This window comes from Homalodisca vitripennis, chromosome 1 (genome assembly GCF_021130785.1).
Source record: "Homalodisca vitripennis isolate AUS2020 chromosome 1, UT_GWSS_2.1, whole genome shotgun sequence".
Taxonomy (NCBI): domain Eukaryota; kingdom Metazoa; phylum Arthropoda; class Insecta; order Hemiptera; family Cicadellidae; genus Homalodisca; species Homalodisca vitripennis.
In genome coordinates, this window is record NC_060207.1 from 145,073,971 (window position 1) to 145,090,599 (window position 16,629).

At 32.1% G+C, this 16,629-nt stretch overlaps 1 protein-coding gene across 2 annotated transcripts in view; it reads right to left on the reverse strand.

The window, feature by feature from the left end:
• Positions 1 to 940: 940 nt before the first annotated feature.
• The window catches only part of LOC124373192 (uridine diphosphate glucose pyrophosphatase NUDT14-like), a 43,195-nt gene continuing 27,506 nt past the window's right edge, over positions 941 to 16,629 (reverse strand). The window contains exon 6 of one of the 2 annotated variants that reach the window (XM_046831595.1): positions 941 to 1,289. In XM_046831595.1, the coding sequence (XP_046687551.1) occupies positions 1,117 to 1,289 (173 nt within the window). In that variant the 3' untranslated portion in view covers positions 941 to 1,116. Of the gene's footprint in view, positions 1,290 to 11,856; positions 13,318 to 16,629 lie in introns of those variants that run through there. The other variant, XM_046831602.1, reaches the window with a different exon arrangement.

Sequence of the window (16,629 nt, forward strand, 5' to 3'; positions counted from 1 at the left end):
TACTTGCACATTTATCTGGAAAAAATGAAAGAATTTGTTTTTTGAGCTGATAACGCTGTGTAAAAAGAATGTAAAGTGTTTTCTGGTGTCCCAGTTGTTCCTGTGGGATCCATCCTACATGTTACCATAAGTTAGAGCACTACCCTAGGCCTACACATTCATGGAAGAGGAAGAGAACTAACTCCAGTGGTGATGAGTAAAAAAAAGAAGTAGTAGTATAAAAACATTTCTTTATTTGAAAATATGTTTATCTATGTTATAAATCTTTTTGTTCACTACAAAACTGTGTGTATTTTGTACATTTACAGAATCTTACTATCTCTAGATATGTGAAAGCTGTATGAAATGAAACTTAGAAAACAAAAAATTAAAAATAAACATTCTTAAATGTATGTACAATTAAAAAACAATGCTCTGGTAGGTGTATATTTTTATTATTTAAAATTTTTGATGGTTTCTAACATCAAAGAATATATATAACACCTATTACTTGTCATTTAGCATATGTTTTTCTATATCTTAAAAATATGCTGTGCAAAGACAAAAACCAGTATATCGTTCTGTAAGTTTCTCATTATTAGTAGAAGAGTTAACTCTATTATATCTTGTATAGATGTTTATAGCACACCCCTATTTATGACTTTATACTAATGGTTCAATAACAGGTTAGGGAGGGATTAGGTCCATTGTTCCTTGTTTGAATAAAGATAAATTATAAATTGGCCAACATTGTGTCAGGGATTAGTTGAAATACATATATTCGAACCCTCTTCAAACAGTTAGGTCTTCACATAATACTTAAGTATCCAGTGCCAAGTTAGTTTAAAATTGTTATACTATTTTCAATTTATCTGGCTGAGTTTGAATCTGTGATTTAGTAGTGGTTATTTCTTTCAGAAATCTATAAATAACAATGAGTAAAATAACAAAGATTTTTAAATAAATATTAAAACAATTTAATTTTACATTAACATAACAGATTTTACATATACACAACAAAAATTTAAAACTGAATTGTCTATTTCAGATTATAAAAGCTTATAAAATTAGCTTTCAGTAATGAAAAAAGAGATTAAAAGAGGAATGTCATAAACTTGGATTAACTTGATATTTATTTTACAACTCTTTCAATTGTGTTGAGGTAAAGTAGAAGAACCACAAGATACCAAGTAAACAGCCTGGAGGTACATTCAACCCACTGCAGTCTCCATCACAGAACACCTGCTTGGCCTGGGGCAACGTCATCTCCACCACTTCAATAAACTCTCCAGACTCAGCCAGTCCTCCTCCTGTTACAGGGATATACTTTAACTTAGAATCAACTTAACCTGGAGTACATCTGAAAACTTACAATAATATAATAACTACTGCTTATTCAAAATTCATTCTCTCGTATAGGTTGTGTTGAGAGTTCTACAATCTCTATATAAAGATCAGATAATACAAACACTGTCTTTTGTTGAAAAATGAAATGTATAAAACAAATATGTGTACAGGCTGTTTTATAATGGACAACAAAATAGTCAAAAGTATGAAATAGAACATTCAAATTTTGTACACATGTCATTAGGTTAGTAGTAAATTTGAACACTACGAGCACAAGGTAGATGTACACCAGATCGTTTAAGCTTTGCTGAAAATACAATGCTCTATAATCAGCTTTACATGTTGCCTTTGTAGAAATAAAGTTTTGTACAAAACGTCTTGTCAATCTAGCATTTTATATTATGCCTCGATATTATAAGACTTGCCTTCATCATAAGTTAAACAAATTATCAACTGTCATTAAGTTATAAAATTCTATATTTGCAGGGTTTTTCGGAAAAAGATGAGTATAGGTGTTGGTTTAATAAGTGTATAATGTTTGACAAGTCCATGCAAAAATAAAAATTACTTTTTTTTAATAATCTTTCTTAAATTTTTCAAATGTAGTCTCCTTGTAAACTTATACACTACGTCCAACACTGTTCAAGCTTGTTGAACCCTTCTAAATAATAGGATTTGCCCAAGTCTGAAAAATAGCCATTTGTTTCTGCTATCACCTTCTTATTTCAATGAAATCTTCCTGCAAGTTATTTCTTTATATTATGAAACAAATAATAGTCCGATAGAGCCAAGTCTGGAGAATAGGGGGATGTGAGATGATTGGAAACTCAATTCCAATAATTTTGCGGCCGCAACTGCTGAGGCATGAACTGGTGCATTGTCATGATGGAAAAGGACTTTTTGTAGGACAGTCGTGTAGTTTTTTTCGGACTTTCTCGGTTTTTTTCGGAAATTCATATACGCCGTAAGGGGTTAAAGAAGAAGATGATGGAATGAGGTACACACTGACAAATTAGCAGTTAATATAGTATGCATACACATGTCCGTCATACAACCTTGACATTGTATCAATTGGGTTGCAAGTAGGTAAACATCAAACCCCGTACTGAATGTTTATCACTTTTGTGGTTTGCAGTAAAATGGAATGTGTAAAACATCGATATTGGAGTAGAGTGTTTAACCCTTTGCAGGCCAAAAATTATTTGCCCAATATTCCTAAAAAGCCACACCAAGTTTAAAAATAAAAAGTATTGATATCTCTAAAGCTAATATGTATTTTAAGTTTGTCATTGAATAAGGATTCAAAAAGACAAAAAACAAAGTATTTATATAATTATTTAATACTTATTTAACTTAAATACAAAATTTAAAAATTGAAACAAAATTTGCCTAAATTGAAACTTTTTGTTTTTTTTTATGAAAAGTTTGTATAAACTGCAGTGTTTTCCCTCACAGTTTTATATATATATAAATTAAATTACAAGTTTTGTCTTTAACCATAAACAACTTTAGTATGGTACTCTTCGAAGCACGTGTCCGGGTGTAGAGAGGGATTTCCCGCACAAGTTTTGCAGGCGAAGTTGGTCTCACGTTGCAGTCCTTTCTTAGAACACACAATGCATCGGAAATATTTTGGTTTTTTTCGCGATGAAGTGTCGTCCATGCAATCTTTCCTCGATTGGTCCTGTAGTCCGCTGTAATCTATTTCTTCTAGCTACATTTTCTGCCACTTTGCCGCTGACTAAACTAAATCACGTACTAAGCTTTTCCTGAAAAGTCTGTGAGTTAGTGGCTTCGAATTGTGTTTTACACTACAATATAACCTAAAACAACCCTAGCCCTGTGTGGACTACGTCGTAGCACAGCAGGCAGCACAAGGGATGGCGCGGCGCCGACCGACCGACTGAGACTAAGCAGTGAGTGTGCGTGAGGGTCTGCGGCTCTGACAGTGACACACAAACAATAGACCGCGCGCCATTTTTTCTACGCTTTAGTTCCTTTGACCTCGATACGGCACCAGTATCCCAGCAAGCCTTATTTTGACATCAACTTGTATTGTCACATTCGCGTTTACAAATTTTAACTCCATTTAAATAAAATTAAACAATTAATGTACATTTGCGTCCATTGACGTCTGTGGCTCTTATAACATATTCAGCCATGACGTTCATAGATGTTAGTGGCTCACCAAAGCTTAAAAGATTTGGTTATTCCTAAGTTGTGAAAAAGAGGTAAAAGAGTGATACAACAGGTTTAAAAACGGCCGTAATTCTGGAAGACCAGCAACAAGTACAAATGATGAAGTTAAGTACCAATCTAGTTAAGTTTTAGTGATGGAAGATTTCTGTGCCCGTGAACTAGCTACAGAGGTAAGCATGAATAATTGTTGAGTTTATTTCATTTTAACAGAAGAGTTGGCCACGTATAGTGTCATTGCAAAATTTATCCCAAAGAACTTGTCATCGGCATAAAAGCAATTGCAACTTGAAATTGTTCACAAGAAATTAGGACGCACACAGAATTACTCTAATTTTCTCAGGTGATGAATCGTGGATGTATGGGTATTAACCAAAGAGCAGTCCTGTGAAAATTTGCAAATATTTTGATTATTTTTGACAGCAATGGAGTAGTACACAGCTGATGATCTGACATCACTAAAGAAGTAGTACTTATAAGTTCTACATTGCTTACGCGATGCAGTGTAAAATTTCTGGGTTATGGACCACAAAATGGTGGTAGCTTCATCAGGTCAATGCTGCAACATGTTCTTCTTACCTTGTACACAACTTCTTGGCAAAACACAGCTTCACATGCAGTGTCAGGCTTCCCCACTTTTCTAATATAGCACCAAGTAATTTCTTGTGTTGTTTCCTCACTTAAAAATGCCCCATAATCATTTCCTATTATATGTCAAGAAGACCTAATACATTATGAGATTCTCGCTACTACCTTTTGTCAGAGTTTCTGATGTAACTATTCCACAGTTTGTACTTATTAGGTAATGACTTAGTAGTTAAAGAATTTCCTAATTCACTTTACTTGAGTTTGTATAATTACAAGTCACATCAGCTTTTTGTGTTTTATTTCTAATTCAATATATTGTTATTGGCTGGAGAAGTCTGTTTATGACAGCAAATTTGGTACTATCTACACTCATTTTATTACGGAATGTGAAAAAGTCAACACAAGATTGTGCTGTATACAATTATAGACCAGTAAGCACTAGGTGAGAAACTTCTTGCTTTATGAAAGTTGTAGAAGTTATCAGGTTTACATACTGGACTTTTTTAATATCAATAGTTTTGGTAAATATATTTTGTTTTGCTCTTAGCTCTCTTAGCCTCGACAGTTATCTGCCTAGTGAACAAGTGCTGACTCATTCATTTCTTATAGTGAGAAGTATGAATGTATTGACATGATTAAAACACTACTTGAAATGTTAGGATATACCCTAATGTTAGATATCTTTTTCTTCATCATTGATACAACACCATTATCTATTGATAAATACGAGATTCTGTATGATTCTGTTGTGCAAGTCAGTCATTTGGCAGATTATTTACTTGGCTAGTAAACATAAATTGCATTATGTTTATTCTGTAATTTAATTTTGTGGTTTTACTTAAGACTAATACTATAGTGACTGTAAGTAAATCTTAGCAGATAAAAAAATCTTTTAAATAAAATTTCAGTTATATTTAAGACTAGCCTATTGACTAAGAATTTATTAGCATACATGTTTGACGAAATATCATATGTTAGTAAGTTTGGTAATTCATTGAGAACAAATTTACATAGAACATAATGTGTTTTACTTGTATTTATATTTTTACAATTAAAATTATATGAAACATGCTAAAATATTATTTTTTCCAATTTTATTCACTTTATTACATTTTTACTAGTAATATTTTTATTATTGTCTGTAAAGCTATAAATCTAGTATATTTTAGAACATAGATAAATTTAAAAGCTAACTTAGATTTTTAATTTTTTCAAAATTAGTACAATTTCAAAGCCTAGTCCCCTCCCTCTTTTTGGTATTTTTCATATAAATTTGTTTTAACATACGAAAATTCTCCATTTTATGCTGAAACCATACTTGAAATGATACAACATGAAGTGCATTAATATAAGTTTATATTTTTTGTAATTTTTTTAATACTCTTACAAAACAGTTAATACAGGGTCCTTAGTTAAGGTCAAGGAGGATTAGAAAGTGGATACATTGTCAAGATAGCAGTAATGGAATATCTAGTTGCAACTGCAAGAACCAGAATTACATGTTTTTAAACATATTCTTGTATTGATTTAAAGTTATTGTATACATATCAAAAATTCTATACACCAACTATCTGGAAACTTCAAAAGCTATCACAACAAATTTTAAGAACAACAGTTGTTGTAAATGACAAAGATTCTATAGCCTTTGCCCTCAGACTCTGCAATGTCTAAAAACTGAGATATACCCATTCCTTTTGAAATTAAAAATGCCTGTCACCTTGAAACTTTAAGAGATCTAAATAATGTGTAAGTATAAAAGTTCTTTAAAATTGTTAGTTTTTTTAAAGGTGTCAGCTTGATTTATATAAAACAGTATCCAAAATAACATTTCTGCTTAGGACAGGATGTGGATGGTAAGAAAATATGTACATTTCTGCTAACTTGTACAAAACCACTATCTTCATCAATATTTTATTGATTGAGAATGTCTAATGAATCTTATGTGAATTTAAAGCATATACAGGGTGATTCAAAACTAAACGGCAATCTCTCGAGAGCTTATTCTATAGCTAAAAACAAGTAAAAAAAGTTCAAATAACCATATGCCCGGAAACGCTTCGTTAGCGAGTTACGCCTAGCGAAAAGATTTCGTCCGGATTTCAGAACCCTTGGTGAAGTCAGGGCCGTATAAAAATGGTAAAGGTAGTTACAAAGATACAAATACGATTGTTTTTTATGATTTTAATATCTGACAAATTTATTAAAATTCGTCCCAGAGCTGTAAATGCAATACTTTCAGAGATATCTTACGTAAAACACAAGAATTGGTGCAAAGAAATAACACATTTTTGTGTTTAACGTAAGATTAAACTTCCATAAATGTTAAATAAAGGTCATTTTTTTTCTTAAACAGATTTGTAGAACATTTAATTCTGAAAAGATTCATGTGAATTACTTAGGAAAAAAATTAATAATAGGTATTGAAATTTAGCTTTATTTAAAAATAAAACAGACGCACAAAAATGCATATTTTTATCTGCATAAAATATTAACTAATGTTTAGGTTGTGAGTAACAACTGATCATTTATTCAACACTTTTTTATCGTCATATTTTCTTTGCAAAGGTTGGCAATATCAGCTGATCAACAATTAAGTTCATGAAGTAATATTTGAATAACCTTTATGGAGGTTTTTTGTATTGTGGCGTGTGAAGATTGTATTTTTGTGAGATCCTGTGATTATTTGGAAATATTTTTATACAAGTGTATAAAATATTTTATTAAATATTTATTTTTAAAATATTTTATTAAATATTTTTATAAAAGTGTATGTAATTATCTTAGTAAATAATGGGCAGATAATGTAAATGGTATGTATTCGTTTGAAGAGTATACGGACATGATACTGATTTACGGCAAAGTTAACAAGAATGGTTTAGCTGCAGTTCAGGAATATCGTGATACTTTTCCACATCGAAGAACACCTGATCGCAAAACATTTTGAAGCTGTGGAGAGACGACTTAGAGAAACTGGTAGCTTTAAACCGAAGCGAATAGATACTGGTCGTCAACGTAGCGCAAGGAACTATAATAATGAACAAGCAATAATAAATGCTGTAGAATTATCACCAACCACAAGCACCAGACGATTATCACGTCAGTTAAATATATGCCAGTCAAGCGTATGGCGGACACTTCATGAAGCACAGTTGTACCCATTCCATATAACACGTGTTCAAGACTTATTACCGCAAGATCTTAATAAACGGAAGATGTTCTGCCGCTGGTTAAGAAGAAATTGTTTACGACATCAGTATTTTCTTCGGCGTATTCTCGTTACTGATGAATCCTGTTTTACTAGAAATGGAATTGTACATTTTTCGTAATACCCATACTTGGGCGTACGACAACCCACATGAAACTGCGACGAGGCATTTTCAACATACATTTTCAGTCAATGTATGGCTTGGTGTTCTGGGTGATAATTTGATTGGTCCATTTTTCCTCCCTAATCGACTTAATGGAGTAGCGTACTTAAATTTTTTAAGAACAAACCTGCCTACCCTCTTGGAAGATATTCCTGTTCAAAACAGAATAAATGCATGGTTTTATGCACGACGGAGCACCTCCACATTTTTCTAATGATGTGAAAAACTATTTAAATGATACATACGGTAGACAATGGATTGGTCGAAATGGACCAGTAAAATGGCCACCGCGTTCTCCTGACCTCACGCCAGCAGACTTTTTCTTATGGGGTTGGATGAAGTCAATTGTTTATTCAAAACGGATTAAAACACCATAGAGGAGTTTACGTAATCGCATTACAGAGGCGGCAGAAACTATCAAGAATGCTCCAAACGTTATGAAACGCGCTAGAAAAGAGTGGATTCGTCGTGCGAAAAACGTGCATTGCTAACAACGGAGGACACTTTGAGCAACTATTATAGGTGATTATTACAGTTTTTATAAAGGAAAATACATTTTTATGTTAATGTTCATTCTAGAATAAATGATCAGCTGTTACTCACAACCCTAAACATTAGTTAATATTTTATGCAGATAAGAATATGCATTTTTGTGCGTCTGTTTTATTTTTTAAATAAAGCTAAATTTCAATACCTATTATTAATTTTTTTTCCTAAGTAATTCACATGAATCTTTTCAGAATTAAATGTTCTACAAATCTGTTTAAGAAAAAAAATGACCTTTATTTAACATTTATGGAAGTAATCTTACGTTAAACACAAAAATGTGTTTATTTCTTTGCACCAATTCTTGTGTTTTTACGTAAGATATCTCTGAAATTTTAAGTATTGCATTTACAGCTCTGGGACGAATTTTAATAAATTTGTCAGATATAAAATCATAAAAAAACAATCGTATTTGTATCTTTGTAACTACCTTTACCATTTTTATACGGCCTGACTTCACCAAGTGGTTCTGAAATCCGGGCGAAATCTTTCGCTAGGCGTACCTCGCTAACGAAGCGTTTCCGGGCATATGGTTATTTGAACTTTTTTACTTGTTTTTTAGCTATAGAATAAGCTCTCGAGAGATTGCCGTTTAGTTTTGAATCACCCTGTATATAAGTTCTATCTTCTCACCAATTTTAGTTTGGGTAAATTATAATTTATGGTATTTTTCATGGTCACAAGCCTGTATTAAATTGCATCTTTATATATATACAGGATGATTCATAAAGGTATACAGAAACTGTGGGAGCTCATTCTACATGTAAAAATAATGAATGAAGTTTTATTTAACCCTTTGATTGGTGGGATTTTTTCAATATGAATACCCTTAAAAGTGTTTTTTTTTATTTTCAATTTTGTTTAGGTGATTTGGGTTTACTATAGTACATGTGTGATGAAAAACACTGTATTAAAGTGTTTTTTTTTTGTATTTATACAGAAATTAATTTTATTATGCACAAAAGTTATTATATTCACAAAATATGAAAATAAGATAAAACATTCAGCATTTTCTCATAAACATACTAAGGCACAGGTTAGGTACAAATTAGCAACAGTACACAAGTCTCCTCAGAAATCTTTGATAGTGTGAAAGGTGCGAAAACAGTCGGACACACAAAGCAGAACGTCGCAATCACGGCACATCGTGTCCCGGCGCTCCTGCTCACTGACACTGGTTTATCTGTACACATGGCATGCTCTCTTCGGCTTATCATTCTTATCTGTAGTAGGAATGGTGGCGGAAAATGCTGAGCAGTAAGTCTTAGCCGAAAATTCATCTGTAAGTCTTTTGTGCGCCATTTTCCATAATCAGTAATTACACAAACAGCCATGTTTATTTACTCACTAACACAACAAAACGTTTACAATCAGGGCAACCGGTAAAGCAAAAGTGAGGTTACAACCTGTATTCACTACACAAACAGAAATAGAACCAGCAAATAGACTACTTGGAAAAACTGATTGAATACCGTCAATTGGAACTGAAAGAATTAAATAAAAGTACAACTGTGATCTAGTGGGAACAACGAAAACTATTTGAAACTCTTTCTTATTTATTCTACCAGATCACATTCGTATTCAAGCGAGGATTATTCATGACAAAATATTATTGTGAAAACTATTTTGCACCAAAGCGCTTCCTGCACGGCTATCGGAATTACTGCGGGCGGCACGTAGGGCACTCCTGAATTCGTTGCGGGATTACTTGTCAAACGGTTAAACATGAATCTGAAAATGCTTTGTTAACGAGTTAGGGCTAGCAAATGATTTCGCCCAGATTTCAGTTCACCATGTAAAACGAGATCTTCCTAAAATTCTGATAGGGTAGATTAAGAAGGCAAATTCTTTCTTATGGTTTTTACCTGATAAATGAATTAAAACAGGTTCCAGAACTGTAAATTTAATAGTTTTTGAAAAAAAAACCAGTTTCAAGTGCAAAAAATAAGAGTAAAAAACACATTTTTCATCTTTCACCAAGAAACAAACCAAAATTTTCAATAAATCTTTTTAAAATATTGTTTGAACTAAACTGTGTATATAAAGTACACATAAAGCGAATAGATGTTTGATTAAATGAATTTTTATTCATAATAGTACAACTCAATTTTCAATTTTAACTGACAATAACTTTGTTAATTACCCATTGAACAAATTAAATTTCTACTAAGAAATTGTAAATTCCAATTCTTAAATGAAAAATTATTTTCTAGAGTAGATTGATTTTAGCAGTGCATACATACAACATTACCCTTACCACAGATTTCCAAATGTTAGAACAATTAGTGCTACATTTCTAACGTTATGGGAAACAGATCACTTCCTTGGGCAAAGTTCCAGTATGACCACTCTGCCAACATGATGTTAATGTAGAGGAAAACGTTGTTGCTGCTGTTGAACATAATCCAGGTAATAATACAAGATGTACTTCTAAACAGTTTAGGGTAACGCAAGTAAAGTATGGAGAACACTCAATAATAACAATCTCTATCCTTACAATAAAAAATACAGCATTTACATCCAGGAGACAATGCCCATCACTTGGAGTACTGCAGTTGGTTAAAAACTTAACTTCGACTCTTTAAATATATTTTATTTACTGACGAGTCACAGTTCTTTCGTGATGGTACCAACAATTTACGAAACCCACATTCATGAGCAGAAGTGAACCCTCATGCAATTACGCCACGGCCGCCTACTGGTCAGCGGTCGGATACTTTTTGGACAGACCTTGTAACAAAGTTATTGTTGGCTAAAGATGGATAATGTGTTTTTGATTCCATTTTTACACTTAATACTGGTTTTCACTATTTAACTTACAGTTCTAGGTTTATTCAATTTATCAGGTCAAAAACCATAAGAACTGGTCCCTTGGTTGTAGAATTGGTTATTGAATTTGTCCCTTAATCTTCCTTTAGAATTTCAGTAAGACCTTGTTTGAGCTGAAATCTGGGCGAAATCTTTCGCTAGCCATAACTCGTTAACAAAGTATTTCCAGACCCATGTATAAACTTTTTCATTATTTTTACGTGTAGAATGAGCTCCCACAATTTTTGCATATCTTCATGAATCACCCTGTATATAATTTGGATTAAAACTCCATCATGAGGGTGAGTGTTTGGAATATGTAGATTTCCATGAGGTAAAAACTTGTACTTCTAAGGAATGTTAAGTGCCAAGTCTACAGCTCTGTTATGAACCCTATAGACTAGAGCATCATTGTAAAAAGAAAATAGGTGAAAGCAACAACTAAATGTGGCTTATCAAGATTACGATACACCACAACAAACAATTCATACGAAATAAATCAATGCAAATTTACTTCGTTAAGTTTTTAATTTATAGTAATTTCTTCTTCTCTGTGGTTAATATCAACAAGTTTGCTGACACAAATTATACAATGATATTCCAATTGTTTTGATCGAAAAGTTATTTACAAACAGTAATTTCTCCTGACAGGAATTCTGTTAGCTATAACTACAAAAGGAGAGTGCAAATTAATGTACTCTAATGAGCTGTGTTAGCTCTTAGTATGTTATATAGAAAGATAGTAAACTTCAGTGAATGTTGGGGCATTTTACCAAACTTTAGAACAAATCTGTAATCGACTGTGAATATAAAGTAAGTCTAGCCATGAAACAATATATATTAACTTTACTTGAGTCATTTTCAGACAACTGAACTGAAGAACTATTAATCTGTGATACTGTAGACTTAGTGTTGATATATTTTTAACAATCATAACAAACACAATTCTTTTTTATAGTAAATTTATTAATAATATGTCATTATATAGTAAGTAGAGGATAGTGTAACATAAATTAAACTTAAATCAGATTTCAAACATTAAAATATCTTTATTTCTTTGTTTTTAATCATTACATTTCTTTACAAATTTATAAATCTGTTTTCATTATTTAAACGTTTGTAAATCTAATATGCAGTTTTTAAATCTTATCCATAGTAAACAATAAGAATAGTATGATGCTATTGTACCTAATATGTGTGAAATAATAAAAAAAAATATATTATTTTTCAAAAATTTAACCATTATTTTAAAATGAAAAACTCTAAATTATAAAAATTTTAGAATTTTTCTAAATCTCTCTCTCTCTAACTGTACTGTCACAAAAATTTCTTGGCACCTTAGATTATAATTTCAATAAGCTTCTTATTTTACACATTTCCCAATGCTTGGTAAAAAATTTTCATGTATGAAACACATCACCTCTTGATTTGCCTGCTTCACACTCTCATTCTCAACTAAAAATAATTGCAGTTAAAGTTTGGACATGTTTATTGTTTGTATGTATAATGCTATAAGGTTTGTAGTCTTGTATACACAATTCTATAGATTTTGTTATGTTGTATATACAATACTATAGGGTTTGTTATCTTGTATGCAGAATTCTATAGATTTTGTTATGTTGTATGTACAATGCTATAGGGTTTGTTGTCTTGTATGCACAAAGCTATAGGTTTTATTGTCTTGTATGCATAATGCTATAAGATTTGTTCAAAAGCTATACATAGTCATCCTGGCCTTGAGATAGATTTAAAATGTTTGTTGTTGCATTGTTAAATTTGGTAATCAATCTCATATTGGGAAGTAAGTCACTGGATGGACCTTGATTTCTGATAGTTTAGTGTAAGTAAGCGCTACAGTGTTCTTGGTGAAATTGGCAGAGCTACAAGGTTGTGTTTTGTTATGGAGTGTATGGTGTTTTGGTGAACCACCCATAACTCATGTCCCACACTATTTCTATTCAATTAGGCCAATACTGAATTATTGAATAAAGCTCCAGAACTTGAGAAACATATTAAAGATCTAATCTGTAGCGTCTAAGCTGTTGGCTGATGCAATAACACAACAGACAACAGCTTTTTTACAACAGCTGAAACTGGCAGGAACAAGGGATACAAATGGTCCAAAAAATATAACAGTCAGCTTTGTGAAATGTGATAGGGTTCTAAAACTTAAAGTGAACTATGAATCACTGTTGAATCATATTACATAGTAAACTTGTTAAGCTATGCAAAATGATTGAATTTAGATAGTTTAAAATGGTAACTGATAAAATTATTCTATCTAATAATACATATGGTGTGTGGAATGAGAAACTTTAAGAAATAATGGCCTATACGTTTGGAAATATATAATGGAAAATCCACAGCAGACCATACAAAAATTCAGGTGGAGAATTAAAGGTTTCTTCTTCGAGCATTTGCTTGGCTTCTGGCAAAGTCTTTTCTACAACTTCTACAAATTCACCTTCCTCAGCTACTCCTCCTCCTGTGGACACCAATTATATCTGAGACTACGGCATAAATTCTTTCATAAAATATATGATCAAACAGTTGTGCAATAAATAACTAATCTGCTGAGGAGGGAACTTGTGTTAAATTTCAAATTTACATTACATTGCTGAAATTAATTAAACTTACTAATAAAGATTTTGAAGAGGGTGAGAGCTGTTTTACTGAATGTTAGGGATCTCTTGGTCTACAAAAATTATTGACTTACATAACTATTTAATAGACTTTTCAATCTTTCAACTTTGTTTGAGGTTATATGAACCACTGTCTTACAACCACATTTTGTAGTTTGACGTCCATACAATGTGCTTCATCAGGTTGTCATCTTGCAGTCACTTTAAGTTCAATCAAGGACTGAAAAACACTTTAGGAAGGTTATGAAACCATATGTTAGTTTGTTTAAAAACTATTTTATAACTTAATTTAAATTTTCATCAGACATTTAATCAGATAATACTTTTCTTCAAATAATGATAATAGTTGGGTTAACACTATGTTTAATTTACACTGCTAACTAAATTAATAAGAGCAGTTGATTTCAAATACCTATTTAATATATACGTTAGACTGCCAGCTCAACTGGCAGCCAAATGCATCACTACACACTATTCAGAATCATTTCCAGCTGTTTTTCTAGGACTTAGGTCTAGGTATTTTCAAAGCACTGTTATGAAGGAAAAACCATTCTACTGGCGTTCCTAGATATGGAGAAAACTCAAAAACCTAAAGAAATGGGAAAAAGATGAAGAAAACTGGAAGTGTTACAGTCAAGAAGTGTATAAAGATAGTGAAATTTACAAAGAAAGATAGTAGAATAGTACATATAGAAGGGATAGAAAGATCAATGTGGCTAAAGCAGAAAGAATTATGGATTAAAATGGAGAGATGGAAATAATATATAAGGAAGGTGACAAGAACTTGAGGGAATATAAAGTAAGAGTGGAACTGGAATAGAAAATTTGTTGTGGATTGATAAAATGTATTACTCTGTATAACTATAATACATGTTAATACAGTAAACAAGGAGATCAACATATGTAATTAATTCATCAATGACAAAATAAGTTACAAAAACCAAACTAGACATTTAGAAAACACTATTGTTACTATCCACACTATAACACAGAGAGACTTGTGTTCCAATTTTTAAGGAATTAAAAGTAATGACTATTCCTAATATGTATATATTCTACTGCCTTATAAGTGTAAAGGAACAACTTGAAACATTTACAACTAGGCAGGATATTCATGATTATCCTACTAGAACAAAACATTTGTTACAACTCTTACCAGTTAAATTAACCAAAACAAAATGCAGTCACCTTTTTATGAAAATTAAATTGTTCAATAAGTTACCATTAGATGCTAGATCTATATCTTTAGTCAAATTTAAAACAGTTTTGAAGTGCTGGTTAAAATTTAATATATTTTATTGTGTTGATGAATTCTTAAATTGTGATACCACAACAATAATTTTTTAAATTTTGTCTCTCAATGTATTTATTTATTCAGTTATTTTATTTTGTTTTAATATTGTTGAGTTTTAAAATTTTATCCATGTTAAATGTGTTAATAGTTATTTAATATTGTTAATTTATATAGATCTGTTGGTTGTTTGGTTATTGTTGTTATTAATTACATAGATCTATATATTTGCTGGTAGGCTGGATTGAGTAGGTAGAATCTGAGTAGTTTGTTTTAGTTTTAGTTTAGAATATTTTAGTAACTTGACGAAGTCTATTGCACTATTGAATGTGTTTAAAGACCAATAAAGATCTTGAATCTATCCAGTTTTAATGAAGCAATTTTAATTTATAGCAAGTAGATTCACTCTCATATATATATATATATATATATATATATATATATATATATATATATAATATATATATATATATATACATTTATTAAATTTGTATAAGTGACAATAGCCTAATTTAATTTTAATAAATATTGAATCACAAAAAGTACTTGCTCCGCCCAGACTCGAACCTGGATCTCTCACTTGCCGGGTGAATGTGCTACCATAACAACACAGAACTTTTACTTTTTATGTTTCAATTATATTGTATTTGGCCGTATCTGTCACATATGCGTTTAAATAACCAAACTAACATATGATCGGAAGACCCAATATCTGTCAAATGACTTTTGTTTACATTCATTAAATCTGTATAAGTGGCAATAGCCTAATTTAATTTCAATAAACATTGAATCACAAAAAGTACTTGCTCCGCCTGGACTCGAACCCGGATCTGTCACTTGCCGGGTGAATGTGCTACCATTATTGGTTTGGTTATTTAAACGCATATGTGACAGATATGGCCAAATACATTACAGGGTGTATCTAAAGAACCATCCGATTTAATAAAATCATAACTATTCTGTGTGTTGAGCTAAATGTGCCAACAACGTACTGTTGAAAAGAGTATCTTTTAAAGTTTTACATGGTTCCCGCTAAGTTGCAACAGCGCGCTTGAGTGAACGCCTACTTCATTTCTAGTGAAAATGGCGTCTGCACCACAAAAAGCGGTTTGTGTTCTACATTTTTCGCAGTGTGAGTATGTATTAACTGTTCAGCTCGACTTTCTTAAGTATGGTGTTGATCCTCCTACATCACAGATGATGGTATGCACAATTTCAAGAAACAGGTTGTCTGTGTAAAGGGAAGTCTCAGAGTGTCCGATGAAGACGTGGAGCGCGTCCACCATTGTTTCACATGCAGCCCTCAGAAATCTGTTCGCCGCGCTGCTCGACAGCTCAACATGCCTCCTATGTCCATCTGGCATGTGTTGCGTCGACGATTACGCATGAAAGAATACAGACTTCAGATACTGCAAGCTCTTCGTGAGGGTGATAAAGAACGATGCGTGGAGCTTTTCTTGATAAGATGAACATTTTGTATCGTGCATAGTGTTTAGCGACAAGGCAACATTTCATTTAAATTGAAAGGTAAACCGCCATAACGTTAGAATATGGGGCACAGAAAAACCACTTGAAATTGTGCAACATGAGAGATACTCTCCAAAATTTAATGTGTTTTGTGCGGTTTCACAGTAAAAGGTGTACGGTCCATTTTTCTTTGCTGAGAACACTGTTACAGGAATAACATATCTCGATATGCTTGAGAATAATCTTTTCCCCCAATTGGAGACTGATTCGAACGACTTCATTTACCAACAGGACAGGGCACTGCCACATTGGCATCTGGCAGTCCGGCAATTTTTAAATCAATGAATTCGTGACCGGTGGATCGGCCGCACTGGACAAAATGACGCATCCTTACATT